The 26,845-nt window shown below is 41.6% G+C and overlaps 1 protein-coding gene across 7 annotated transcripts in view; it reads left to right on the top strand.

Moving 5' to 3' along the window:
• The first annotated feature begins 7,138 nt into the window (after positions 1 to 7,138).
• Positions 7,139 to 26,845, top strand: part of CFLAR (CASP8 and FADD like apoptosis regulator) — a 44,554-nt gene continuing 24,847 nt past the window's right edge. The window contains exons 1-4 of one of the 7 annotated variants that reach the window (XM_003406138.4): positions 7,139 to 7,252; positions 21,243 to 21,654; positions 24,031 to 24,136; positions 25,863 to 25,998. In XM_003406138.4, the coding sequence (XP_003406186.2) occupies positions 21,293 to 21,654; positions 24,031 to 24,136; positions 25,863 to 25,998 (604 nt within the window). In that variant the 5' untranslated portion in view covers positions 7,139 to 7,252; positions 21,243 to 21,292. Of the gene's footprint in view, positions 7,253 to 8,100; positions 8,457 to 8,697; positions 9,386 to 19,334; positions 21,655 to 24,030; positions 24,137 to 25,862; positions 25,999 to 26,845 lie in introns of those variants that run through there. The other 6 variants (XM_064286825.1, XM_010602507.3, XM_023542418.2 and 3 more) reach the window with 6 other exon arrangements.

Genomic DNA, 26,845 nt, shown 5'->3' with positions numbered 1-26,845 from the left:
TTTGAGGTCTGCATCCCACTGCTCTTCTGCTCCCTCAGTGGTTTGTGTTGTGTTCCTGTCAGGGCAGTCATCAGTTGTAGCTGGGCACCATCTAATTCTTCTGGTCTCAGGCTGATGTAGTCTCTGCTTTATGTGGCCCTTTCGTTCTCTTGGGCTCATAATTACCTTGTGTCTTTGGTGTTCTTCATTCTCCTTTTTTCTAGGTGGGTTGAGAGCAATTGATGCATCTTAGATGACCACTTGCTAGCATTTAAGGCCTCAGGCACCACTCTCCAAAGTGGGAGGTAGAATATTTTCTTAATAGATTTTATTATGCCAATTGACCTAGATGTCCCCTGAAACCATAGTTCCCGGACCCCCGCCTCTGCTACTCTGAGCTTCGAAGCATTCAGTTTATTCAGGAAACTTCTTTGCTTTTGGTTTAGTCCAGTTGTGCTGACCTCTCCTGTATTGTGTGTTGTCTTTCCCTTCACCTAAAATAGTTCTTATCTACTATCTAATTAGTGAATACCCCTCTCTCTCCCTCCCTTCCCGCTCTCCTATCAAAGAATATTTTCTTTCTGTTTAAACTATTTCTCGAGTTCTTATAATAGTGGTATTATGCAATATTTGTCCTTTTGCAACTGACTAATTTCACTCAGCATAATGCCTTCCAGATTCCTCCATGTTATGAAATGTTTCAAGGATTCATCACTGTTCTTTATCGATGCATAATATTCCATTGTGTGAATATACCATGATTTATCCATTCATCCATTGATGGGCACCTTGCTTGCTTCCATCTTTTTGCTGTTGTGAGCAGTGCTGCAATAAACCTGGGTGTGCATATATCTGTTTGTGTACAGGCTCTTATTTCTCTAGGATATAGTCCAAGGAATGGGATTGCAGGATCCTATGGTAGTTCCATTTCTAGCTTTTTAAGGAAGCACCAAATCGATTTCCAAAGTGCTTGTACCATTTTACATTCCCACCAGAAGTGCGTAAGTGTTTCAGTCTTTCTACAACCTCTCCAACATTTATTATTTTATGTTTTTTGGATTAATACCAGCCTTGTTGGAATGAGATGGAATCTCATTGTAGTTTTGATTTGCATTTCCCTAATGGCTAATGATTGTGAGCATTTCCTCATGTATCTGTTAGCTACCTGAAAGTCTTCTTTAGTGAAGTGTCTGTTCATATGTTTTGCCCATTTTCTAATACGGTTATTTGTCTTTTTGTAGTTGAGTTTTTGAGTATCATGTAGATTTTAGAAATCAGATGCTGATGGGAAATGTCAGAGCTAAAAAGTTTTTCCCAGTCTGTAGGTAATCTGTTTACTCTTTTGGTGAAGTCTTTGGGTGAGCATAGGTGTTTGATTTTTAGGAGCTCCCAGTTATCTGGTTTCTCTTCTGCATTGTTAGTAATGTTTTATATACTATTAATGCCATGTGTTAGGGCTCCTAGCATTGTCTCTATTTTCTCTTCCATGACCTTTTTCATTTTAGATTTTATATTTAGGTCTTTGATCCATTTTGAGTAATTTTTTTGCATGGTGTCATGTATGGGTCTTGTTTCATTTTTTTGCAGTTGGATATCCAGTTATGCCAGCACCATTTGTTAAAGAGACTGTCTTTTCCCCATTTACCTGACTTAGGGCCTTTGTCAAATATCAGCTGCTCATATGTGGATGGATTTAAGTCTGGATTCTCAATTCTGTTCCATTGGCCTATGTATCTGTTGTTGTACCAGTATCAGGCTGTTTTAACTACAGTGGAAGAATAATAGGTTCTAAAATAAGGTAGAGTGAGGACTCCCACTTTGTTCTTCTTTTTCAGTAATGCTTTATTTAACCAGGGACTCTTTCCCTTCCATATGAAGTTGGTGATTTGTTTCTCCATCTCATTAAAGAATGTCATTGGAATTTGGATCAGAATTGCATTGTATCTATAGATCACTTTTGGTAGAATAGACATTTTGATAATGTTAAGTCTTCCTATCCATGAGCAAGGTATATTTCTCCACTTATGTAGGTCTCTTTTGGTTTCTTGCAGTAGTGTCTTGTAGTTTTCTTTGTATAGGTCTTTTACATCTCTGGTTAGAATTATTCCTAAGTATTTTATCTTCTTGGGGGCTACTATAAGCGGTATCGATCTGGTGATTTCCTCTTTGATGTTCTTTTTGTTGGTGTAGAGGAATCCAACTGATTTTTGTATGTTTATCTTGTATCCTGATCCTCCGTTGAACTCTTCTATTGGTTTCAGTAATTTTCTTGAGGATTCTTTAGGGTTTTCTGTGTGTAAGGTCATGTCATCTGCAGATAGAGATAGTTTTACTTCTTCCTTACCAATCGAGATGTTCTTTCTTTATCCAGCCTAATTGATCTGGCTAGGACCTCCAGCACAATGTTGAATAAAAGTGGTGATAAAGGGCATCCTTGTCTGGTTCCTGATCTCAAGGGGAATACTTTCAGACTCTGTCCATTTAGGATGATGTTGGCTGTTGGCTTTGTATAGATGCCCTTTATTATGTTGAGGAATTTTCCTTCTGTTCCTATTTTGCTGCGAGTTTTCATCATAAATGGGTGTTGGACTTTGTCAAATGCCTTTTTTGCATCAATTAATAAGATCATATGGTTCTTGTCTTTTATTTATATGATGGATTACATTAATTGTTTTTCTAATATTGAACCATCCCAGCATACCTGGTATGGTGTATTTTTTTTTTTTTTTTGATATATTGTTGAATTCTATTGGCTAGAATTTTGTTGAGCATTTTTGCTTCTAAGCTCATGAGGGATATAGGTCTACAATTTTCTTTTTCTGTGGTGTCTTTACCTGGTTTTGGTATCAAGGATATGCTGGCTTCATAGAATGAGTTTGGGAGTATTCTGTCCTTTCCTATGCTCTGAAAAACTTTAGTAATAGCGGTGTTAATTCTTCTCTGAAAGCCTGGTAGAACTCTGCAGTGAAGCAGTCCAGGCAAGGGCTTTTTTTTGGTTGTTGTTGGGAGTTTTTAAATTACCTTTTCAATCTTGTTTTTTGTTATGGGTTTATTTAGCTGTTGTACCTCTGTTTGTGTTAGTTTAGGTAGGTAGCGTGTTTCTAGGAATTCATACATTTCTTCTAGGTTTTCAAATTTATTAAGAGTTTTTTCTAGTAATCTGATATGATTCTTTTAATTTCAGTTGGGTCTGTTGTGGTATCACCCATCTCATTTCTTACTCAGGTTATTTGCTTCCTCTCCTGTTTTTCTTTTGTTAGTTTGGCCAACGGTTTATCAACTTTGTTAATTTTTTTCAAAGAACCAGCTTTTGGTCTTGTTACCTCTTTGAATTGTTTTTCTGTTCTCTATTTCATTTAGTTCTGCTCTAATTTTTATTATTTCCTTTCTTCTAGTGCCTAAAGGTTTCTTTTGTTGCTCTCTTTGTATTTGTTCAAGTTGTAGGGATAATTCTTTGATTTTGGCCCTTTCTTCTTTTTGAATGTGTGCATTTATTGATACAAATTGACTTCTGAGCACTGCTTTAGCTGTGTCTCAAAGGTTCTGATAGGAAGTGTTTTCATTCTCATTGGATTCTATGAATTTGTTTATTCCATCCTTAATGTCTTCTATAACCCGGTCGTTTTTGAGCAGGTTTTGGAGTTCAGTTTCCAAGTGTTTGATTTCTTTTCCCTGCTTTTTCTGTTATTGATTTCTACTTTTATGGCTTTATGGTCAGAGAAGATGCTTTGTAATATTTTGATGTTTTGGATTCTGCTAAATCTTGCTTTATGACCTAATACATGGGGTGTAGGTCCGGGCAGTGTTTCCATCTGTCGTATATATGGTTGCTATGAGTCAGAACTGACTTAATAGCACCTAAGAAGAATAAGAATATGCTGAGCAGATAATCTGAGAAGCTGGACTACAGGAAGAAGAATGCGGCATTACGGTTGGAGGAACATTCATTAATGACTTGCAATATGGAGATGACACAATCTTGTTTGCTGAAAGCAAAGAGGACCTAAAGCAATTACCAATGAACATCAAAGGCTACAGCCTTTAGTATGGATTATGCCTCGACATAAAGAAAACAAAAAAAGAAAAAAAAAATCCTCACAACTGGAACAAGAAACACCATAATAAACGGAGAAAAGATGGAAGTTGTCAAGGATTTCATTTTATTGGGATCCACAATCCACACCCATGGAAGAACCAGTCAAGAAATGAAACAAAGTATTGCATTAGGCAAGTCTGTTACAAAAAATCTCTTTAAAGTGTTAAAAAGCAAAGATGTCACTCAAGGAGTAAGGTGCACCTGATCCAAAAGAAATGTTTGTTGAAGCAAAATACCTGAGGCATTAGGCAAAACTTTAGGTGACTCCTGTACCCAAATAGAAGGCCCCCCCACAATAAAGCCTGCCACCCAAGACCAGTGGGCTAGATGGGCTCCCACAAATCATGTACTTTCACATAATATTTCTCAAAATCTATATTACCAACCAAAAATTTAAACACACTTAATGTCTCAGCATGCATTCATTCACCTGGTATTTTCATTTGCCTCACATGCATGCTTTAGTTGTATGAATGAATAAGGAAGACCAAAGAAGACTTGATGCCTTTGAATTATGGTGTTGGTGAAGAATATTGAATATACTCAGACTGCCAAAAGATGGAACAAATCTTTCCTGGAAGAATTACAGCCTGAATGCTCCTTCGAAGCTAGGACGACGAGACTTCATCTCACGTACTTTGGACATGTTATCAGGAGGAACCAGTTTCTGCAGAAGGACATCGTGCTTGGTAGAGGGTCAGCGAAACAGAGGAAGATCCTCAACAAGATGGATTGACACAGTGGCTGCAATGATGGGCTCAATCATAGCAAAGATTCTGAGGATGCCAAAGGAATGGGCAGTGTTTCATTCTATTGTACATAGGTTCACTATGAGTTGGAACCGACTAGACGGCACATAACAACAACATAAAGTCAGCTCCAATTCACGGAGATCCCACGTATAACTGAAGAAAAGACTGCCTAGTCCTGAGCCATCTTCATGATTATGGGTATGTTTGAGGCCATGTTTGTAGCTATTGTGTTAAACTCCACTAATTGCTGGCTGATTGCTCTATTGTTTTCAATACTCTGGGTCATAAATTGCTCTACTAACTCGTCCAATCAAAGATTGGTTCCTGTGGTCAGTGTTTTATATTTGTTTTCACCCCAGGAGGGCTCCTCCCTGGTTCCCTCTTGCAAACTATCTGGCCTACAGTTTAGCCTGTATCTTAATCCTTTCAAGACCCAATTATTTTCTGCTTTGAATTTTTTGTTGATAACATGTGTTTGCAGTAGTGGAATGCATGCTGAGACATTTAGTGTGTTTAAATTTTTGGTTGGTAAAATTTTTTTTTTTAATATAGATTTAGAAAAATATTATGTGAAAGTACGTGATCTGTGGGAGCCCGTCTGGCCCACCGGTCTTGGGTGGCAGGCTTTATTGTGGGGGGGGGGGCCTTCTATTTGGGTACATGAGTCACCTCTGGTTTTGCCTAATGCCCCAGGTATTTTGCTTCAACAAACATTTCTTTTGTCTTCCACTATTATACAAGTCCACAGTGGAGGGAAGCAAATATTTTCAATACTTTCAAAGTATTCCAGAGGCATAAAGTGGGTGCGAGACTGTATGTTCCACAAGTCACGAGAGGGTTTTAAATCCTCTACCGTCTTTCACCACAGCCTCCACTGTTCTTGAGAGTGCTTTTAGGTTTGAGCTTCTCCACACTCTGTTGCAAATGAAGTCAGTTCTTTTGGGAAAAGATTAGGAGCCTTCTGTTTCAAGGCCTGCTTTTCCCCTCCAAGAGCCCAGGTGGTACAGTGGTTAAGAGCTATAGCTGCTAACCAAAAGGTCAACCTTTCAAATCCACCAGCTGTTCCTTGGAAACCCTATGGGGCATTTCTTCTCTGTCCTGTGGGGTACAATCTCTGAGCCAGGGCTCTGGACCTCGGGGACAACGGCAGGCTTCTCTCTAAGTGACACACCTGCTGTAGGGACTGATCTGGGGAATGGGGCAGCAGCCTGATGTCCTCTTGGTTTGCCTCTGCTTGTGTGGGAACACCACCTCACAAATCAGGGCAAGGGTGAGCAGGGCCCTAGTATTATCAGGTAAAGCCTACTTTACACAATTCAGGGTTGAGTGGAAGAAGGGAGCACCCACCTCTTAACTGCATTCAGCCAGGACTTAACCTCAGTAACAGGTAGCTGCAGGCAAGATGCAAAACACTACTGCCTGCTCCTAGAGGGCTGGGGAGAAGCCCTCCCACTGGAACTTAGCAGGTGGGGGAGCTCTGTGTTCTTGGCTGCAGCACTCTGGAGTAGAGTCTGCATTGCTGAGCTGAAGTGGGGGACGGTGGAAGTGTGGGGATCAGTTTGGGTTCGAAAACCACAGACAGCTGACTTTCTTAAATTTTCCTAGGTTTTGTTGAATGGATCTTCCTTCTTTGGCTGTTAGCCCTTAGGACCATTTCCTGAGGCTTTAAATGGTTGTGTTTTGTTTGTTTTTATAATTTTCACCAGTTTCACTGAGGAGTGGGACAGCAGAGCTTCTCACCCTGTCATGCTGGAAGTCGATCTTTTTTTGTATCTTCTTCCAACTCTCCTTAAGTTTAAAATTATTTCAAGAAAAGTTAAATTAAAAAAAAAACAAACAGGTAGTTATTAGATATAAATAGATTCAAGTATAGCAAGAGCTTTCATTTTTACTATTCTTCCCACGCATCATTAACAAACTTTAACAGCGCTCACTGTAACATCTTGAAGGTAGCTGCTGGGGAGTCACCCCCCTACTTCACTCATTACAACCCCACGCACAACAGGATCTGACCCATTGGGTGAACTACTTTAAATGTCCATCCTGGTTTTATCCAGTTGTAGAAGTCAAAACAGATTAACAGTGTTTGTTCATCGAACAGGACAGTATTTCAACTCAAAGGGACTAGTGTGGCATGAATGTGGGTGAGGGGTAGCTGTCTGGGCCTAAGAGTGAATGTCACACCCTTGAACTTTTGTAGGGTGAAAGTTCAGAGAAATCTAAGGCAAGCAAAGCTCCTGGCTCGGAGGCAATGGGTGGGGGGGTGGGGGAGGGAGAACGGCAGGGGAGCGCCGCATATCGTAATCCGCCAGCACAACGTCCGCTTCCAGAGTTTCGGTTTCTTTGCCTCCATCTTGGGTGCGCTGTCCGAAGGTGAAGCTTTGCAGGCGGGAGCCCGAGAAGAGCCCCAGCTGTGGGCAGGACGGTACGTGCCCCACATTTGATCCTGGCGCTCCCCCAAGGGCAGCGCGTGCGCCCGACACCCTCTCCCCCAGACTCGGCGCCAGAGTTTTTGCGTCAGTGTTGCAGAGGACCCCGCCGCCTGACACCCCTGCGTGCCTCACCCCTCGCCCCTTCTCCCCGAGCCGCGCTTCCCCGAGCTGGCCCAGAGACGGAGGGCGCCGGGGCGGGGGGGTCGGGGAGGAGTGGGCCTTGTGGGCTGGTGACTCAACCCTGTCGATTCCTAATATCGGGTTTGCCCCGCGCCCCACTGGGCGGGGCGCTCCTTGCCGGCTCTCACCCCCTGGCCCTTTCCCCCCAGCCCGGGTTTTCCAGAAGGGGGGGAGGCCGTGGAAACCCACGCGCGATCCGGTACGCCCCGACGGACCTGACTAACCGGAATATAACCCTTGGTCAACACTGGTCACCCTCTGTAGCCCCAAGAGGCGGAAAACAGGCTGTGGGTTTTGGTGGTGGCTCCCCAGAGTCAAGCAGGTTTAAGATAATCTTGAGAGTTGTTGAATTCCTGGAGTGAACTGCTCAAAAGATTTGGCAGTTTTCCTTTCGGAAAGTGGATTAGAACAAGAACTTTTTATCCAGTTGTCTGTGTGCACGGTCGCCTTTATCTGGCTGGTGCACCGGCCTTGTAGAAATTTTTACTGCCTCATAATAGCCTGGTAAAGTAGGCCGGGACTTTAGCTCTCAAAGCAGCTTGAGTTTAAGGTACATTTTGGCAAATTGCAAAGAAGCTTGCCTTGGGAATGCTTAACGGACAGATTGGATTTTTTAAAGCCCTAAAATAAACCTATTTCCGCCGCTTATTTTTTTTCTCAGGAAAAAGACAAGGAAATTTAAGATGACTTCAAGATGTTCTCGCTTGACAGGAGTTGCACTGAAGGGCCTAAGCCTGTTTTTTTAAATGTTATTAGCAGTCACGTGCTTCAACCATTTCGCCACCAGGGTTCCTTCAATACAACAAAGGCCAATAAAATTCAGAATAAGTTGATTATTCAAGTGAGCAGGAAGTAGTTCAAGGATCCTAAAGCCCGCTCAAATATTTAAATTCGTTGACCTTTGAAAATTATTTTTATGGAACGAGGGGTGGTTCCCAGCCTACTACCCAGAGGGCATTTTGGACACCGAAAATCCCGGAGAATAAGACTGGCTCTGGTGGGCTTGAACTACTTTAGGTAAGAGGTCTCAGAGAAACTGAATTTTTGGTACTTTTCCCACTGGCGCTTCCTCTAATCTTACAAGTTTCCAAGACGGAACAAACACTTGACTTAGCTCCAAAATTAAAAAAAAAAAAAAAAAAACAACAAAAAGATGGGTTTGGAAAGAGAATCTTGAATGTATTTGTCATACAGATATTTTCATTTTTTATGTCACCAAATTTAACTTGCTTTACTTTTTTTTTTTTTTACTTATAGCTTCAACGCTGAGTATTCTGATTAAGATTGCTTTTTCTGACAACTTTATGTTTTACATTTCTGTGTTTGTAACTGACATTTGCCCCTCTTTTAACGTGGTATATAGCACTTGGAAAGTGAACCTACTTGTATATCCCTTAAAAAACCCGGTGAGAATTGCGTGACTGGTAGTTGCGTGTGGTTTTTGAGCTGGGGCAGAAGGCCTCTGGAGCTGATCCGGAAGTAGGTTTGGTGTCCGCGGTGTCTCCGAGGTCGCAGTCGCCGCCCGCAGCGGCAGCGCTCACTCAGCGTGGGCTTCGCGTTAACTTTCCGCAGTGTTTGTGTGCATTCTTTCCCAGAATAAAGGTTTTACTGCACCGCAACACCTGCGTATGCCTTTATGAGAATTTCTAAGTTGCTGGGGCGGGGAGCTCCTAGACCTCGATTTTTGAGCCTACAGCCACATGTGCACAGAGCCTCACCTGGCGGCCTGCCTGGAGGAAGCGCGCAAGTGGTCCGCAGGCAGAGGTCCCGGGACGCCAGCCCGGGAGGCCGCACCCTGTTACTGGTGACAGTCTCCTCCAGTTCCTTGCCCTATCGGGAGCATTTCCAACTCCAGCGTTCCAGAGCGGCACGTCCGAGCTTATCCTGCGAGGGTGAGCGCCGTTCCAGGCGGAGATCCAGCAAGAAGAGCCGGCAGCTGCCCTGGCGTGAGTGGACCCGAGAACTTTGTTGGCCCTTTTCTCTCTACCTTCCCCGGTGAGGGCGTCGGCCTGGGCTTCGGGGCATCAGGGCATTATCCCCAGATCCTGGCAGAAAAGATGAGCCTCCTGCTTTCAGCCCTCCAACTCTCCCTTGAGATTCTTGGGACTCTATCGGGACTCAGAGTCGCCTGACGTGTCGCCCTTTAAATCCCAGGAATGTACTCCGTTTTGGGTCAGGGGCGCCTTTGAAATCTGGTTGTGTTTCTCTTGTAGAGCCTCAAGGGCTGATTAAACTCGTGTTGATGGGCTGAAATGCCTGCTTGCCTTTAATTCAGTGTAATCCTATGAACATTAATTGAGCTTCTCGGGGCCAGGCAAAGCCCTGGGTGCTGGGGACATAAAGATGGATCTGAACTTAGTTTCTGCCCCCTACAAGCATACAGTGTGGTTGAGAAAGCTGTTTAAGCCGGACTGGGGAAGTAATGACAGGTCACAGAAGGCTGCGTGTGCTCACACGCATACTTCCATTACTTACAGTGGGGTAAGTAAGACCACTATTGTAATAAGCCCTATTTCTCCTCTTTTAAATTCAGCCTCTGTCCTTGGGCACCCTTCCTTTATACTTTCATGTACTCGGTGGCTGGCTTTGCACTTACCACAGGATTGCACTTAACATTCTATATTGTAATATTTTTTCTTCAAATACTTTTTTCTGTCAAGTTGTATTGTAATTACCTGGGTTAAAACACATGCAGAGTATATAAAGTCCCCAGAAGTCCATTCCTCAGAGATAACCAGAGGCTGCAGTTTAGTGTCGTATTCAGACGTTTGTACACTCATATACAATCTTTGTATATATACAAAAAACCAAACCCGTTGCTGTCAGGTCTATCCTCTGACTCATAGCGACCCTACAGGACACGGTGGAACTGCCCCATAGAGTTTCCAAGGAGTGCCTGGGGGATTTGAACTGCCAGCCTTTCGGTTAGCAGCTGTAGCACTTAACCACTATGCCAGCAGTGTTTATATATATATATATACATGTGTATATATATATACACATGTATATATATATATATACACACATATATGCACATAATACATATATATATATATATAAATAAAACCTGGTGGCACAGTGGTTAAAAGCACTCAGCTGCTAAGCAAAAGCTTGGCAGTTCGAAACCACCAGCTGTTTAGCGGGAGAAAGATGTGGCAGTTTGCTTCTGAAAAGATTTATAGCCTTGGATACCCCAGGGGCAGTTCTACTTTGTCCCATAGGGTCACAATCACTCAGTGGAATTGACTCAATGGCAGTGAGTTTGTATGTATATGTTGTTGTTAGGTGCCTTCGAGTTGGTTCTGACTCATGGTGACCCTATATACAACAGAAGAAAATACTGCCTGGTCCTGCACCATCCTCACAATGGTTATGTTTGAGCCCATTGTTGCACCCACTGTGTCAGTTCGTCTTGTCCAGGGTCTTTCTCTTTTTTGCAGACCCTCTGCCAAGCATAATGTCCTTCTCCATGGACTGGCCCCTCCTGATAACGTGTCCAAAGTACTTGAGAAAAAGCCTCACCGTCCTTGCTTCCAAGGATCACTCTAGCTACACTTCTTCCAAAACAGACCTTTTCATCCTTTTGGCAGTCCATGGTATATTCAATATTCTTTGCCAACACCATAATTCAAAGGCCTAGGTTCTTCTTTGGTCTTTCTTTATTCATTGTCTAGCTTTTGCACGCATATGAGGGGATTGAAAATACCGTGGCTTGGGTCAGGTGCACATTAGTCCTCAAAGTGACATCTTCATTTTTTAACACTTTGAAGAGATCTTTTGCATCAGATTTGCCCAATGCAATACGTCATTTGATTTCTTGACTGCTGCTTCCATGGGTGTGGATTGTGGATCTAAGTAAAATGAAATCCTGGACAACTTCAGTCTTTTCTCCATTTATCATGATGTTGCTTATTGGTCTAGTTGTGAGGATTTTTGTTTTCTTGAAGTGTAATCTGTGCTGAAGGCTGTGGTCTTTGATCTCCATCAGTAAGGGCCTCAGGCCCTCTTTGTTTTCAGCAAGCAGGGTTGTCTCATTGCATTTTTCAGGTTGTTAATGAGTCTTCCTCGAATCCTGATTCCCTGTATTTCATATAGTCCAGCTTCTTGGATTATTTGCTCAGCATACAGATTGAATAGGCATGATGAAATGATACAACCCCGACACACACCTTTCCTGACTTTAAACCACACAGTATCCCCTTGTTCTGTTCAAACAACTGCCTCTTGATGTATGTACAGGTTCCTCTTGAGCACAATTAAGTGTTCTGGAATTCCCATTCTTTGCAGTGTTATCCATTATTTGTTATGATCCACGTAGTCGAATGCCTTTGCTTAGTCAATAAAACACAGGTAAACATCTTTCGGGTGTTCTCTGCTTTCAGCCAAGATCCATCTGACATCATCAATGATATCCCTTGTTCCACTTCTGAATCCGGCTTGAATTTTGGCAGTTCCCTGTTGATGTACTGCTGCAACTGTTTTTGAATGATCTTCAGCAAAATTTTGTATGTAAGATTAATGATACTACAGCATCATACTATATATATGTATGGATTTCTCCTACTTAAGTTGTATCATACAGCATCATACAACTTATATTGTTACTGTTGTTGTGTGCCATCGAGTCGACTCTGACTCATAGCAACCCTATAGGACAGAGTAGACCCGCGCCGTAGGGTTTCCAAGGAGTGGCTGGTGGATTTCAACTGCTGACCTCTTGGTTAGCAGCCTGAGCTCTTAACCGTTATCTCTCTACCTACCTACCTAACCTACCTACCCACCCACCTTATCTACACATATGTATATGTGGCTTTCTCCACTTTAAGTTGTATGATGCTGTTTCTCCAAACTTGTGTTTGAGAGCTGTTGTTTTTTCTATCAATATCCGTTTTTGCCACATGTAACTTTACTCCTGGTGGATTATAGAGGATTAGTTATGGAGGATTTTACCATTTCATACAAGGTATTAGTAATTGGGGGGATGTTAGGGGACTGTCCTATTTGGGGAAAAATACTTTAAATTGTAAGCATTTTCAAGTCCATTCTAGGAGAACTTTTATTTAATGTAGTATACACATAGAGGACTGGGTTGGAGGTTTAGCAAAAATGAAAGCCCTAACACGTAAATCTTATAGAAATTGCACTTTATTGTGATAACTGCAAAGGATACATTTTTAACAAAAGGTACTGGGAGATATTGGGCCGGGGGTGTTTGGTGAGCTTAGATGGAGACATTCTATTCTACCTGTTCAAGGTGAGGTCCTGCCAGGTCCCCGGAAGCCTGCATGGGGGCTTACCCAGCCTTTTACAGTTGCATCATAAGTCATCCTAAAGCAATGGCATAATTATCTCTGAGAGTTGCAAAAGTTCCCTTTTGCAAGCTGTCTTCTAGATTTATCAACCAGGTTCCAGGTATACTTGACTAGACCACTAGCTTCATCTTGCTTAATTGTCCATAGGTTACGAAAGGATGAGTGGGCATTATATATGTGCAGTCCTGCTGTACCTGTGTAATGATGACCAGTCTGTTCAAGGTCTGAGAAGGGTGAGCTTGGCAGGCCTTGCAGGGCCTACCAGAGCCTATTGAAGATGAGTTAGAGCCTATCAGTCTTCAAGGACCTTACTCCGTGGCTTAGTTATCTAGTGCTGTTGTAGCAGAAATACCACAAGTGAATGGATTAAACAAACAAAGTTTTTTCTCACAGCTTAGGAGGCCAGAAGTCGGAATTCAGGGCACCAGCTCTATGGGAAGGCTTTCTCTCTCTGTCAGCTGCTCTCAGCCTTCCCCTATGTATATAAAGTTCTCAGGTACTCCACTCCCAGCTCCTCTTTCATGGTTGTATGAGGTCCCTTTCTCTCTGCTGGATTCTCTGTCCTTTTATCTCCTGTAAGATAAAAGGTGATGCAGGCCACACCCCCAGAAACTCCCATTTCATGGATCAGGGATATGACCTGAGTAAGGGTGTCCTATCCCACACTAATCTTCTTTAACATAACCTAATCTTGCCTCATTAGCCATAGGCAGAGATTAGGATTTACAACACATAGGGCAATTACATCAGATCACAAAATGGAGGATAACATGGGAATCATGGCCTGGCCAAGCTGACATATTTTTTGCAGAAACAGTTCAGTCCATGACACCACAAATGACAGATATCCAACTAACTGTCATGTATGATAGAATAAGATAAATGCCAGAAGAGAATAAAAACAATGCTACAAAGGAGGGAGCAAAGACCTGATTTTTGGGACCAAGACAAGCTTATTGGAGAGATGCCTTGAGAGATGGGATAGAATTTCAAAGGGCAGAGACTGAGAAGAGGGAAGGGGTTTTTCAAATGGAGGCAAATGCTTGAACAAATGCCTTGCGACAGAAAGACACTGTACAGGGAACACTGAGATATTTGTCTTAATTGGATTATATGTTGGGCAGAAGTAGAGGGATACTCTTAGGTGCTTGAGCTATGTATGAGTTTACCTCAATGAAAATTTAACTGGTTAAGACGGAGTGGGTCATTACATCAAATAGATTTAGTTTTATTTCCCCTGGTGACTATGCTCATGTTTTTGTATCCAATTAGATGATTCACGATCTCCTGTGTATCTAGATCTTTTCTCGTTCTGTGATTCTTTAGTTCCTGTTTTCTGCACCCTCTGTGTAGCTGTTATGAACTAGGGAAATTATTGGAGGTGATACTATGTTGGGATTTATGGGAGCTTCTCTGAGAGACATGGGGCTAAGCCTCATCAGAGAACTTTATAAAATAATACCTCCTTATTTTATGATTGGGATCATCTGTTGTTTGCGGGTAGTGTGCCTAGATTGAAGTGCATTGCTTGTAAAGCCAAATAATTTTTAACGCATCTTCTTAGCCACTGATACATAATAATGGTCAGTAATACCCCAAATTGAAATGTGTTTATGCTTCAGAGTAAGTACATGATCTCTAGACTGTCATTGAGTATGTGCTTGAAGCATACCAGAAATCAGGAACTATGTGATGATTTATTGTTACACACTCTCATTTTGGTATTTTTGGGGGGCACAAAATGGCATTTCATGTACTATCCCAGGTTTAAAATGCCTACAGGGGGAGAAGGACGGATTGGTTCATTGTACTAGCTGCTTGAATTGTTACACACACAACCAACATTCATAGATTCTGTGCACAAATGGAGGAGGAAGGTGGGTTGTTTAATATTCAGGGTGAATACAACACAGAACTCCTGTGAGATGGCAACAGGGATCATGAACCCCTTCTTTATTCTTTTAGAAACTTCTGTGTGACTTTCTCAAGGACTTTGTGTTCATGTCTCTTTGGGGTTTCCCAGATGCCTGAAAGTTGCAGGTGTACATTCTGCTTTCTGCAGCTGGCAAGGCAGGCTTCTCTGCATTGCTACCCAGTGTTGTGGGGTTGCTGAGAAACTGTATTTGCTTTCACACTGTGGCTCGGTGGATATGACCTTGCTTTCATGCCGTGCCATGACCTTGCTTCATGTAGAGAAACAGTACAAAGTATTAAGTATGTCCTTGAGTACAAACAATTCCAGGTTAAGGTATGGTGGGAACCGGTCATGCTGGCTGCTATTTACTGATTAGAGGGAAAGTTATGTGCTTTGAGTATCAGGTGGTTTGAAAGCAGAGTTGACATTACGTAAGAAATGTTGAGAAGCTTGACTATAGTCAGCCATATTTTACTGTTTTAAGGTTGGTCACTGCTAGAGTGGGGTGTTCTTGAGCGCAGGGCTCCCGGTAGCAGCCTCCTGATTGCCTTCTTCCCTGACCAAGGCAAGGTCTTTCTCAGAGTTCTGGATGTCTTTCCCAGAAGATCAGTCGAGAGCGCAAAATACCTGGAGTAGCTTCTAATTCCAGAACCTGACTGACACTCCTTTTATTAACCAGTGTTGTGAAAATTGGCCTCTGGTGACATACATCTGGTGTCTAATTATTGGAACATCCCATGACTTCAACCTCAAAAATGAAACTGGAACAGTCAAGTTTTGGCTTCTTTCTTTATGAATACCAGAGTCAGTATGTACTGAGCTGGAAATTTTGTGTGGGTGTGGAAGAGAAGGGGAAACAGTTATTAAATTACAATATGCCTGTAAGACCCTGAAGAAAGTCTCAGAGGAGAGGTTACAGAAAGGAGAATTCCTTAAAATTCTAGAAACACATATAAATGCCTTTTTCAGGGTAAAAAAACGCAAATGGCTTAAAACAGGGGGTGAAATAACACTAACAGAATATTGGTAACTCAGGAGGATTGGTCATTTGAAACCAGAAAAAAAGAATTGGGCTTGGATAGCTTCTTTGTCCCTTACCTGAGTAAGGAGAAGGCAGGAGACTCTTCAGAAGAGGTGAGCACACTGCTGAGCCAGGCAGCTCAGGCGGAGTGGGGTCAGTAAATGATGAGCAGGCACCCTCTTACAAGGCTCTGAAGGGCTCCTATGAATCTAACTCCCCACCCATCTTTTGAACCATGCTAAATAAAATCTGACCTGTTCTTTCTGAAGTATAACTTTGGGATACCTTTTAGGCTTTCTTCTTCTGAAGTTTGTCTACATATACACAAAGGACCTCATTTAAAATGAGGTCATTTCTATGTGGCATGTTCTGTTTTTCTTCCCACCTGTTTTTGTTTTATATACCAAAAAAAAAAACCAAACCCACTGCTGTCAAGTTGATTCTTCTTTTACATAGTACTTGTTAATTGAACTGGTAAAGATTGAGTGAGTAAGAAATAGAAACTAATTTTTCAGTTTCAAACCTATAGGGTTCCTTTCTGGCTTATGACTGTTTTCTAACTTTATTGTGCTGTGGTTAGAGAATGTGGCATGGGGAGTATTTTAACACCTGTATGCTCGTCACCCAGTGTGATGGTTAGTTATGTGTCAACTTGGCTAGGCCATGATTCTCTGTGGTTTGGCAGATACTATGTAATCATCCTCCATTTTGTGATCTGATGTGAACAGCTGATTAGTTGAAAGGAGAGTTTCCTTGAGGGTGTGGCCTGCATCCAACATATTTGGATATTCTGGCAAAGCTTGCCCTCTCTCTCAGTCCTGCATCTGACTTGTCATCCGTTGACCTCTGGCTCTTGGGACGTGAGCCAGCAGCCTGCCCTCTGACCTGCAGATTTTGGGTTCGTCAGCCCCTGCAACCATGTGAGTCAGGACAAGCCTCCAGCCTGACTCCTGACCCTTGAAGTTGGGACTTGCCAGCCTCCATGAATGCGTGAGCCATTTCTTTGAAATAAATCTCTGTATAGGCCGGGTTCTGTAGAGAAGCAAACATCAGTGAAGTGTATATATATAAATATATATGGAGGGCCCTGGTGGCTTAACCACTGTGCCACCAGGGCCCCCTATATATATATATATATATAAATATGCACTTCACTGGTGTTGCTCTTCTACAGAACCACTGTGCCACCAGGGCCCCCTATAGATATTTATATATATATATATATATATATATATATATATATATATATATACTTCACTGATTTTGTTCCTGTAGAGAACCCAGCCTAAGACACCCAGCCTATGAAGAAAAATATTACAAATTTAGTTATGTTTCCTCTGTATTCTTTTTTTTTTTTTTAATCGTTTCACTGTGGTAAAAAGCATATATAAGAAAATATTTGCCAATTCTCCTTTTTTTACGTGTACAGTTAGGTGACACTGATTACATTCATAATTTTGTACAACCATCACCACTTTCCAAATTATTCTACCACCGTTAATGGAAACTGAGTGTCCTCCAAGCAGCGACTCCCCTTTCTCTCTCCCCTCTAGTCACCACTAATAAACTGTGGTCTCTGTACATTTGTCTAGTCAAGATATTTCATCTAAGTTGTATTGTACAATATTTATCCCTTTGTGTCTGACATTTCACTCAACATAATGTTTTCAAGGCTTATCCATGTCATAGCATGTATCAGGACTTTCTCTTTATGGCTGAGTAATATTCCATTGTATGTATATACCACATTTTTTTTACCCTTTCATCTCTTGGTGGGCATTTAGGTTGTTTTCACCTTTTGGCTATTGTGAATAATGCTGTAATGAACATTGGTGTACAAATTTCTGTTTGTGTTCCTGCTTTCAGCTCTTTTAGGTATATGTTGTTCTTGTATGCTGTCAAGTTGATTCTGACTTACAGTGACCCTATATGACAGAATAGAACTGCCCCGTAGAGTTTTCTAGGCTGTAATCTTTACGGGAGCAGATCGCTAGGTCTTTTCTGCCGCGGATCTGGTGGTAGCTTCCAACCTCTGACCTTTCGGTTAGTAGCTGAGTGCTTAACCATTGTGCCACCAGGGCTCCTTTTTGGTATGTACCCCACTTTGTATTCTTATCTAGTCACATTCTCTTCCTGCAGTGGAAATCACTTTCCTGAATTTAGTATTATCACTATGCATCTCTAAGTATATTGTAGCTAGAATTTTTTCTTATTATCTAGGGCAGGGTTTCTCAGCCTTGGCACTGATGATATTTTGGACTAGATAATTATTTGTTGTGGGAGGATATGCATTGTGGAATGTTGAGTGGCATTTCTGGCCTCTACTCATTAGATACCAGTAGCACCACCCAGTTACGACAACCAAAACTAACTCCAACCAAAAAATCCAAACCCATTGCCACTGAGTTAGCTCTGCCTCATTGAAGCCCTGGTGGTGCAGTAGTTAAGAGCTTGGCTGCTAACCAGAAAAGATCAGTGATTCAAACCTACCAGCCACTCATTGGAAAACCTATGGGACAGTTCTGCTCTGCCCTGTAGGGTCGCTGTGGTGAAACTTAACTTCTGACATTGTCAGATGTCCTCAGAGGGACAAAATCGCCCCTATTTGAGAACCTGATCTAGCCTATCATATTGCAGAAATTTTTCTTATCGCCTTGAGCATTTAAAGATACTTATTTTAAACTCTTTCAGTTGTAGGATGTGCATTGTTTGTTTCTGCTGTCATGGTGATTTTTATTTTTGTGCAGAGTAATTTTTAAGTAGGAGCTCACCTCCCCCTTCAGCAGAAGTTATTCCTTGATGTCTCATGTGCCCTGGGTTGTGAAAGTGGCCTTGGGGGGTGGTTTTATGTTTTCCTCTGAAGTTCTTAGGAATTTCCTTAGCCCTTTAGTAATTTTTATATTAATTTCTTGATGTGGGATTTCCTTAACCAACAGAGTAGTGACTATTTGGACCCTAACTCTAACTCTGCCTTCCATATTCTTCTTCAAGTGCCCATCACCTCTGGACACAATTAACTGCCCCCACCCCCACACCAACTTAAACACATTGATATTTTGCTGCATCTGGTTGGCCTGGCTCAGCACAAGAATTTGTAGTTTTCCTTTTGATATTTTTCCTGAACGTGCCAGATGCTACCACTGAGTAATTTGGATTTTCCTGCCAAACTGTGCCCCCATTAGCTCAGAGGGAAGACAGCATGCCAGTTCTCTTGGTGAGTGTGCCTGACTGGCAGAAAGCAGCCTTGTGTATGGTGGTTGGAGGAAATTAACTGAGTAGATAATGTTTTTTGAAAGGATTATCTAATTTTCTTAACTCTTGATGGCATTGTTATACCACTGATAATTATGAATGACAATAGTCAAATTACTGTGTTTAAAAATAGGGAATTAAACATTTCATTTCTAGCAGTTCTATCTGGTTCTTTTTCAAACCTGTCTGGTGAGTTTGGATAATAACCCGTTTCTTATTTGTGTCTTTGATGACCTCTCATTTATTTTATTTCTTTTAGAGTATGAATATTTTATTGGTTAATTTATAATAACAAGTAATAACAAAATTGTGGCTTTTAATGAGAAGAAAAAGAACTTGACCTCCTCTGCATGGAAACTGGTAATTAGGTTATATAGTACTGCTCCCCTCTTGTGAGTAGAGTATAGATTTAGGCTTTCCTGAACATATGAAATTAGTATTTACATTTCAGATTAAAAAATAATGTAAATATCAAGTTTTCTACTTTCAGTGAGCAGTCGTTTTAGTACATTTTACTTCTTAGTAATTCACAAAAGTCCCTACATGAGTGATGTTTGGATGAATGGGCATGGGATTAGCACAGCCACACCAATACTTATTAAAAGTTAGCAAGTATACATTAGATAAAATGTCTGTTTTTAGTAAGAGCTCACCTCTTTAGAGTGGGAAGGCCAGTATGAAAGATATGAATGAATGGTCTGTTTTAATTTAAACAATTTTCTTAATAAAATAAGGTGAATTTTGACTTAAGTGTAACTTTATTATTTTTAGACAGTGAACATACTGATTAATATTTCTGGTGATGAAGAATTCTGGAGCTACAGGAAAGCTGTGCTTCCTTTGAGAATCTGTTTTTCTTCTCTTCGATAGCAAGACCTATTTAATTTCCCATATATTCCTTTTTGTCCTGGCTGCCAAGAAGCTCAGAGACAAATTCATAGTCCACTAACATCTGTTAAAGCCTTTCTGGCCTACATGTGTGCGTTGTATTCTCTATCCCTCTACCCCATTTCTACTTTCTAACCTAATTTGTTTTCCCTTATTCTCATATAAAATTTTTCTGTTTATATATTTTTATTATAAGATGCCTCAGATCTTTTCTGGACTGAAATTATTTATAGATAAATAAAACAGATACAGTAATCCTTTAAGTTAGCTAGATAAATATACAAATATTCTTGTATACAAAGTACATAGCAATAGTTAGCAACTTGCAAATGGGTTGTGTGTCTAATTATTTTTTGCTAAGATTAGGTTTATAACCCAAAATGTTGTCTAATAGGAACTGTCAAGGTGCTTACCCAGAACACAGGAGCTCATTTAACCTAAATATAGCTATAAAACTTAAGAGTAGTGTAGACAGTGACTGCCATTTGCAACTCAAATTTTGATAGAAAATGTGTTGAGTTCCAGTGGAAGAAAATTAAGAATATATTGCTACCCGTGGTTTAAACTCCCAACCCCTCCCACTGACGTCCCAGGAGTGAGATCTTTCCTAGATCTTCTGTTCCATAGCCTGCCTGCCTTCCAATGACACTATCAGGGATGCTGGTGGCAGTTACTGCCATATGACCATATATTGAGAGTTGGGGGCCTTTAGTACTTCCAGGGGGCTCAGGGTCTGAAGAGGTGATGGAAACTTGATATGCCTTTGTTCAGCTGTAGTGGCAGGTCCTATATCATTATGAAGTTGTGAAAAGGGCTTGGAACTTCTGGGAGGATGGCTGTTGAGGCTTCTGATTATAGGCGTGAAGGAGGGACTTTCAAGTAGATCAACTGGAAAAACAGGGTCTAGTAGGGCCTGAAACCTCTTTTCTCCCATCCTTTGTGATATCCTCCTTTTGCTAACATTCATATTTATTCAAGCCCACCATGGTGGGGTCACTAAAAATATGAGTTAACCCCAGTGATACCAGTTTCTCTAGTCTAGTCAGCTGCTTAGGCAGTGGCTTTTTTCCCCTCCCTCCCACTGAGGTCATTCATTTGCAACTTAGTCATTAACTCCCTAGTTGTGATTTTCCCCTTACTATGTTTTCCATTCTGGTAAGTTCTCATAAAGTACGTGGGATTTTTTAGAGATGATTTTTTTTTTCTCTGTTACATATTCTTTAATTTACATATTCTTTAAAATGTAGGTTTTTTTGTCTGTCTGTCTGGGTTTTTGGATTAGTCACTCTGATTACTGAGGATCCCTTTCTTTAGACTCAACACTGAATTAAACCTACATTAGGGAGACCAGCAAGAAAAGAAGAGCCTAGTTACCCTGATTAGAAGATTTAAAAAAAATTCCCTTTTAACCACAGAACTCCTCCACTGGAAAGGATTCTGAAAGAAATGAAGAAAGCCATCAGAAATGAAGTCAGTATCCTCATGGCTTTCTGTTGAGTGGTCTGGAGATTTATTACTGCAGTTCCTTGGAATGACACGGTGCGGGGTGCCTGCTGCAGTCATCCATCAGGTTGAAGAGGCACTTGACGAAGACGAGAAGGAGATGCTTCTCTTTTTGTGCCGGGATGTTGCTAGAGATGTGGCCCTACCTAATGTCAGGGACCTTCTGGATATTTTAAGTGAGAGAGGTAAGCTGTCTGCCATGGGCTTGGCTGAGCTGCTGTACAGAATGAGGCGGTTTGACTTGCTCAAACGGATCTTGAAGATGGACAAAGCTGCCGTGGAGGCCCTCCTGCTCAGGGACCCTCACCTTGTTTCGGACTATAGGTAACTCATCACCTCTTCCTGAGGCTGGAGCGGTGGGAGGGAGTGAGGCAGCCCAGACTCTGTGAATGGTAGAAGTGAGGACAGAAAGAAAAGCAGCCACATTCCTTTCTTTATCCACTGATCCAAGTGTCATATGATGTAGCTTCATTCTTTTGAACTCTTTGGATTTTTAGAATGTGTTTGTTTCAAGGAATTGTGTAGAAGATCATACTAGAAATGCAAGGGACAGATGGTGTGTGTTTGCCTGAAGGATAGAATGTCAAGAAATAAAGAGAGATAGGAATGACTAAGAACGACCTAGTAATTCTTGCCGACTTCTGACTGTGAGATTTGCAGTGGTGTTTGTTAGCTACTTTTCAATGATGTCAGAACCTGGCAATTTTTGGGTGCTGAGAAAGGAAACAAGTTTGACAGAAACTTAGTACTTTCGTAGAGCTCCATGTTCCTTCCTGAATTCTTGTTGGTTCTTGCCTGCTGAGGAAGTTAGTTAAGGTGGCCTCCCTTCCTGTCAGTTCCCCATATCCTGACAATCTAAATTAACCGTAAAGTCACCAAAAGTTGGAGTCAACTCAGAGGGAAGTAACAACAACAAAAAGCCCCTTTCAGTTGAAAGAGGGAATGACTGCTAGAATCTGCTTTAGTTCAGACAGTCTGAGTTGTTCCTTCTTGCTGTTCAGATAGTACTGTCTTATGGGCTCAGAAGTCACTGGAAAGGCTGTGTTTCTAGAGAAAAGGAAGAGAACTTGTAACTTGCAATTGGTGTTTTCCTTTTCCTCTAGACCACTAGCCTTTAGTTATATTACTAATGTATATTTACAGATGATGTATGTTATCAAGAAATATATTAAAGAGACCTGAATGAACTGCAGGCTTTGGAAAGTGTATCAGATTTGAGGTCAGAGGGTCTGCTTGAAGCCTCAAACCTACCAATTACAGGCCATGTAGACTGAACCAGTCACTGACATCAATTGAGCCTTAGTTTTCCTACTTGTAAAGCTAAGAATAATGATACTCAACCTCACAAGGTTGTGGTGAGGACCAGTTGTGATAATTTATTATGTGAAGTACTTTTTAAAACTGTGAAGCACTTGCAAATGCTAGGGTTTATTATTATTATTGTTGTCATTGTTATTCTTGATCATCTTCCACCCATCCAACATTATATAATGTCAGTAATCTTAAAAATTTTTGAGAGCATTAACTTACCTCAATGAATAAGTTAGGGAACTCTCTCCATTTTCTGTTTCTTTGCTATGGTGAGTGGAGATTGTTTCTCAGGCCCTTTGGTCAGAGAGGCTGGGCAGATGAAGGAGAGAGCTAGGTTCCTTCGTTCATCTGTTTAGTGGGCTTTATGTGGGTCGACATATACCAGGAGTTTTGGTAAGCTCTAGGGAAAAATGAGTGAAGAATCTCCCATCCTCAGGAGTCTTAGGGTCTAATTGGGGAAATGGTCTTCTAAGCAGTGTGATTAAAGTATAATGGTAATAACGCTAATTACTAGGTCTCCTAAGAGACCTAATCAAGTGTAAAGGTACCTACAACTGGGACAGAGGTGAGTGAGCAAGGAAGGGCTTTCTGTACAAAGACATTTATAGTCAGAATCCTCATCACCCAGGTGCCTTTCACCCTTTGAGTTCAGGAATAGGACAGGATATCCCAGGTGTTTCCTTGCTTTAGAATCTTGCTGCTCAAACTGTGGTCCCTGGATCGGCTGCCACATTGGCATCACCTGAGAGCTTGTTAGAAAAGCAGAATCTCAGGCCCCACCCTAGACCTACTGAATCAGAATATCCATTTTAACAAGATGCCTAAGTGACCTGTGTACACATACAGATTTGAGAAGCTCTGCCTTAACATTACCATGGACTGCATCAGCTGTATATCTTGGGCTGAAGCTTCTAGGGAATGGGATTAATCCAGAGTTAACCAGGTGTTGAGTATATTCCTGGTTAGTATTACACCTTCTCTTTGGAGTAAATGACTGTTAAACAGAGAAGACAAAGTCATTTTGAATTCTATTTCTGTCTTTCATGTTACTCATTTAGGTTCTTAACTCATTTCACCATAACTGCTGGGGGAGTTGAGGGGATTCTTTAGGGAAGTTTTGTTCTCTTGTCGTTTTCAGAGCTGTTACTTGGGAAGAGAAGTCCCATCTTCTACTGAAAACAGGGGAAAGGAGAAGCTTCCTTTCTGAGGTCTTGTAAGGTCTTTTCTGGGGGCTTTTTGTTTTGTTGGGGGCACATTCACATGCCAAGAACCAGTGGGCAAGAAACAGCCTTTTAACCATTGTTGGCATAGGAGAGAGATGGGCTCAGTGTTCTCACTAGGACAGATACATGAATTTACTTAAAAAACTTTTTTTTTTTTTGTTTACAGGGTGCTGTTGACAGAGATTAGTGAGGATTTGGACAAATCCGACGTGTCCTCATTAATTTTTCTCCTGAGGGATTACACAGGCCGAGGCAAAATAGCCAAAGATAAGGTGACTTGTCTATTTCTGGTTCATGTTCCTAAGAGCCTCTGAGAAATTGGAGGCTACTCCTTACAGTACGAAGAGAGGGAGGCAGACACCTGAGCAGGGAGGCCCACTCAGGGGGTGAAGGCAGGAGGTGAGAAGAGTATGGGTTTTTCTATAATAATATTGATAGGAAGAAAACTGGTTTATTAATTGAGAGGAAATAGGGTAATATCTCCTAGTGTGACCTTTAGTATTTTTTTTCATCCTTGGATTTTATCCTTATTTCTGTAAAATCCATGGACCTGGTTTATACATCAGTTTTCTCCCTGGTTTGACAGATCACCTGGGGGGGTTAGGAAGACCCATCTGCTCATGCTGAGTAGAAATAGGTGGGAGATGCTGTTATACTGTCATCTTGTCTCCCTACTGCCATCTCTTTTTCCTCGGTGAGTCAAGGTCAGTGTGAAGGCTGCCTGTGGAGGCGGGGGTAGGGGAAGGTCTTTGTGACCAGTATATCTGCCAGTATATCCAGGGAATGGCAAAAGTAGAGATTTGGGGTTGAAAACTAGGTGAGATTGATCATTCCAGGGATGTTGTTATTGCTGGAAGAGTATTTAAATTCCATTTGGCCCTACGTTGTATTGCTGACCTAAGGACAGGCCAGGAAAAGCTTGGGTCTCTCTTATGAAAATAGGTCCTTAGTGGTTGTGCTGCCTCTAAGGACTCCGTAAGCCATTGCTTAAGAGTTTCCTTACGCACTACAATGATTGCAGTTTTGTTTGTGAAATCTGTATGCACCACCATTAAATGTAAAATGGAAAGGAAAATGCAAAAGAGAGCTTCTTTCTTGAGGTTTCCTGACCAACTTCTCTTCCAGTCATTTGTATGTACTTAATTGTGATTATTGTTTTTTAAAATAAAGACAGTACTTTATTTATTCATAACACAGTGACCAAATGTTAGACAGAAGGGAAGTAAAACTAAAAGCAATGCCTTTTTCTGAAATGTAGTCCTTTCACAATTCCTGTGGCCCAGGATGAATGAGTAATGAAAAATACCCTAGCCCTGTTAGACCTTTGACCCCCTAAGTCAGATGAGTTGGAATGTCCAGCATCAATCAAAATATTTTAAGAACTTGAACACTGTATAATTGGAATTTTTCTCCCAAAATCTTTTTCCCAGCTATCTTCTTTCTCCCTTTTACGGAGAAGCCCTTAGAGTTTTTCAGTGGAATACCAGCCTAGAGAATTTTGTTTTTAGGCTGCTCTCACGCATACTACTCCTTGATGACACAAAATGGCCCATGTGTCTGTCCCAACCTAGATACCATTTGGTTACCAAAAGACTTACCACCACCTCTTTTCTGAGTAAAATCCTGAAGGGCCATTTGCTCATGGTCTTAAAACTAAAAAAAAACCAAACCTGGGGCTATCGAGTTGATTCTGAATCATTAGCCACCCTATAGGACAGAGTCGAACTGCCCCATAGGATTTCCAGGGAGCAGCTGGTAGATTTGAATTGCTGACCTTTTGGTTAGCAGCCGAGCTCTTAACCATCGCACCACCAGGGCTCCGCTCATGGTCTTAGGCACACTATAAAAGAGATGTCCTCCTTAGCATCACTGAAGGGTGCTGAAGGGTCTCATCTTGTCACATTTTCTTGTTATTATAAATCATATTGCCTGAGGTTTGCATTTGTGCCTTCATAGTCAGCTCTACTGACATTTATTTCTTGTTGGTGGTTCTCTTAGAGTTTCCTGGATCTTGTGGTTGAATTGGAGAAACAAAATCTGGTTGCTCCAGATCAATTGGATTTACTAGAAAAATGCCTAAAGAACATCCACAGAATAGACCTGAAGACAAAAATCCAGAAATACAAGCAGTCTGGTAAGAATTTTTGCCTGTCATTGGTCTAAAGAAAGTACCTTGTGCATATTTGGTATAATTGGTAAAGATTCATTTGTTGAATAGGTGAATGGAATGGAACCTGAATGTCCACAGCCCCACTAGTTTATGGCTGAAGAGCATATCCCTTCATATCCTTCATATCTCAGATCTGCTGGTTCCATAGGCTCATGCCCATGACCCTGGAGCCTCGACCCGCTGCAGAATTCCCCAAGCAATTCGTGACATTCTTGGCCTTCAAGGAGCCAGCACCCCCATTTCCTGCACAGACTATGGAGGAGCTGTGGGCATTTAGTGCTTTTACAGTGTGTGCTGAGTCCTGCTGCTTTTTGGCATGACCACCATTCAACTCTGGGTGATATCCTCTTAGTGGGGTCCCATTGCTGCCCTGCATATGTCCCTGGTTTCACACAGCCCCCTCATGGAAATGGGCATCTTCAATGTCTGCTGATAACTCCTCTTTCCATAAAGGGACCAGGCTCACATTGGCCTTTCCTATCTCCCCATTGCTCCCCCATTGTCTTTTAGCCTCAGCCTCAGCTTGGGCTTTGTTAGCAGCCCACTGCCATTATAGAGTCACAGCCTAAAGTGTGTGGCTGAGACCCAGGGGTCTAAAAGCCTCCCTCCCCCTACATACTCCTCAATGTCTGTTAAAGGGATAAGAACAGGACTAGCATTTTAAGCTCATTCTTAATGACATTTGATGATCTGGTATTTTAAATTCAGTAACGTACCTGGGTTGCTATGAGTCGGAATTGACTCGATAGCACTGGGTTTGGTTTTGGTTTTTTAAGGTGCCTGAAAAGTTTAGGGTATTTTGAAAGATGGT

Source organism: Loxodonta africana, chromosome 6 (genome assembly GCF_030014295.1).
Source record: "Loxodonta africana isolate mLoxAfr1 chromosome 6, mLoxAfr1.hap2, whole genome shotgun sequence".
Lineage (NCBI taxonomy): Eukaryota > Metazoa > Chordata > Mammalia > Proboscidea > Elephantidae > Loxodonta > Loxodonta africana.
The sequence above is the reverse complement of the archived record's forward strand: the minus strand, read 5'-3'. Positions and strand labels throughout refer to the sequence as shown.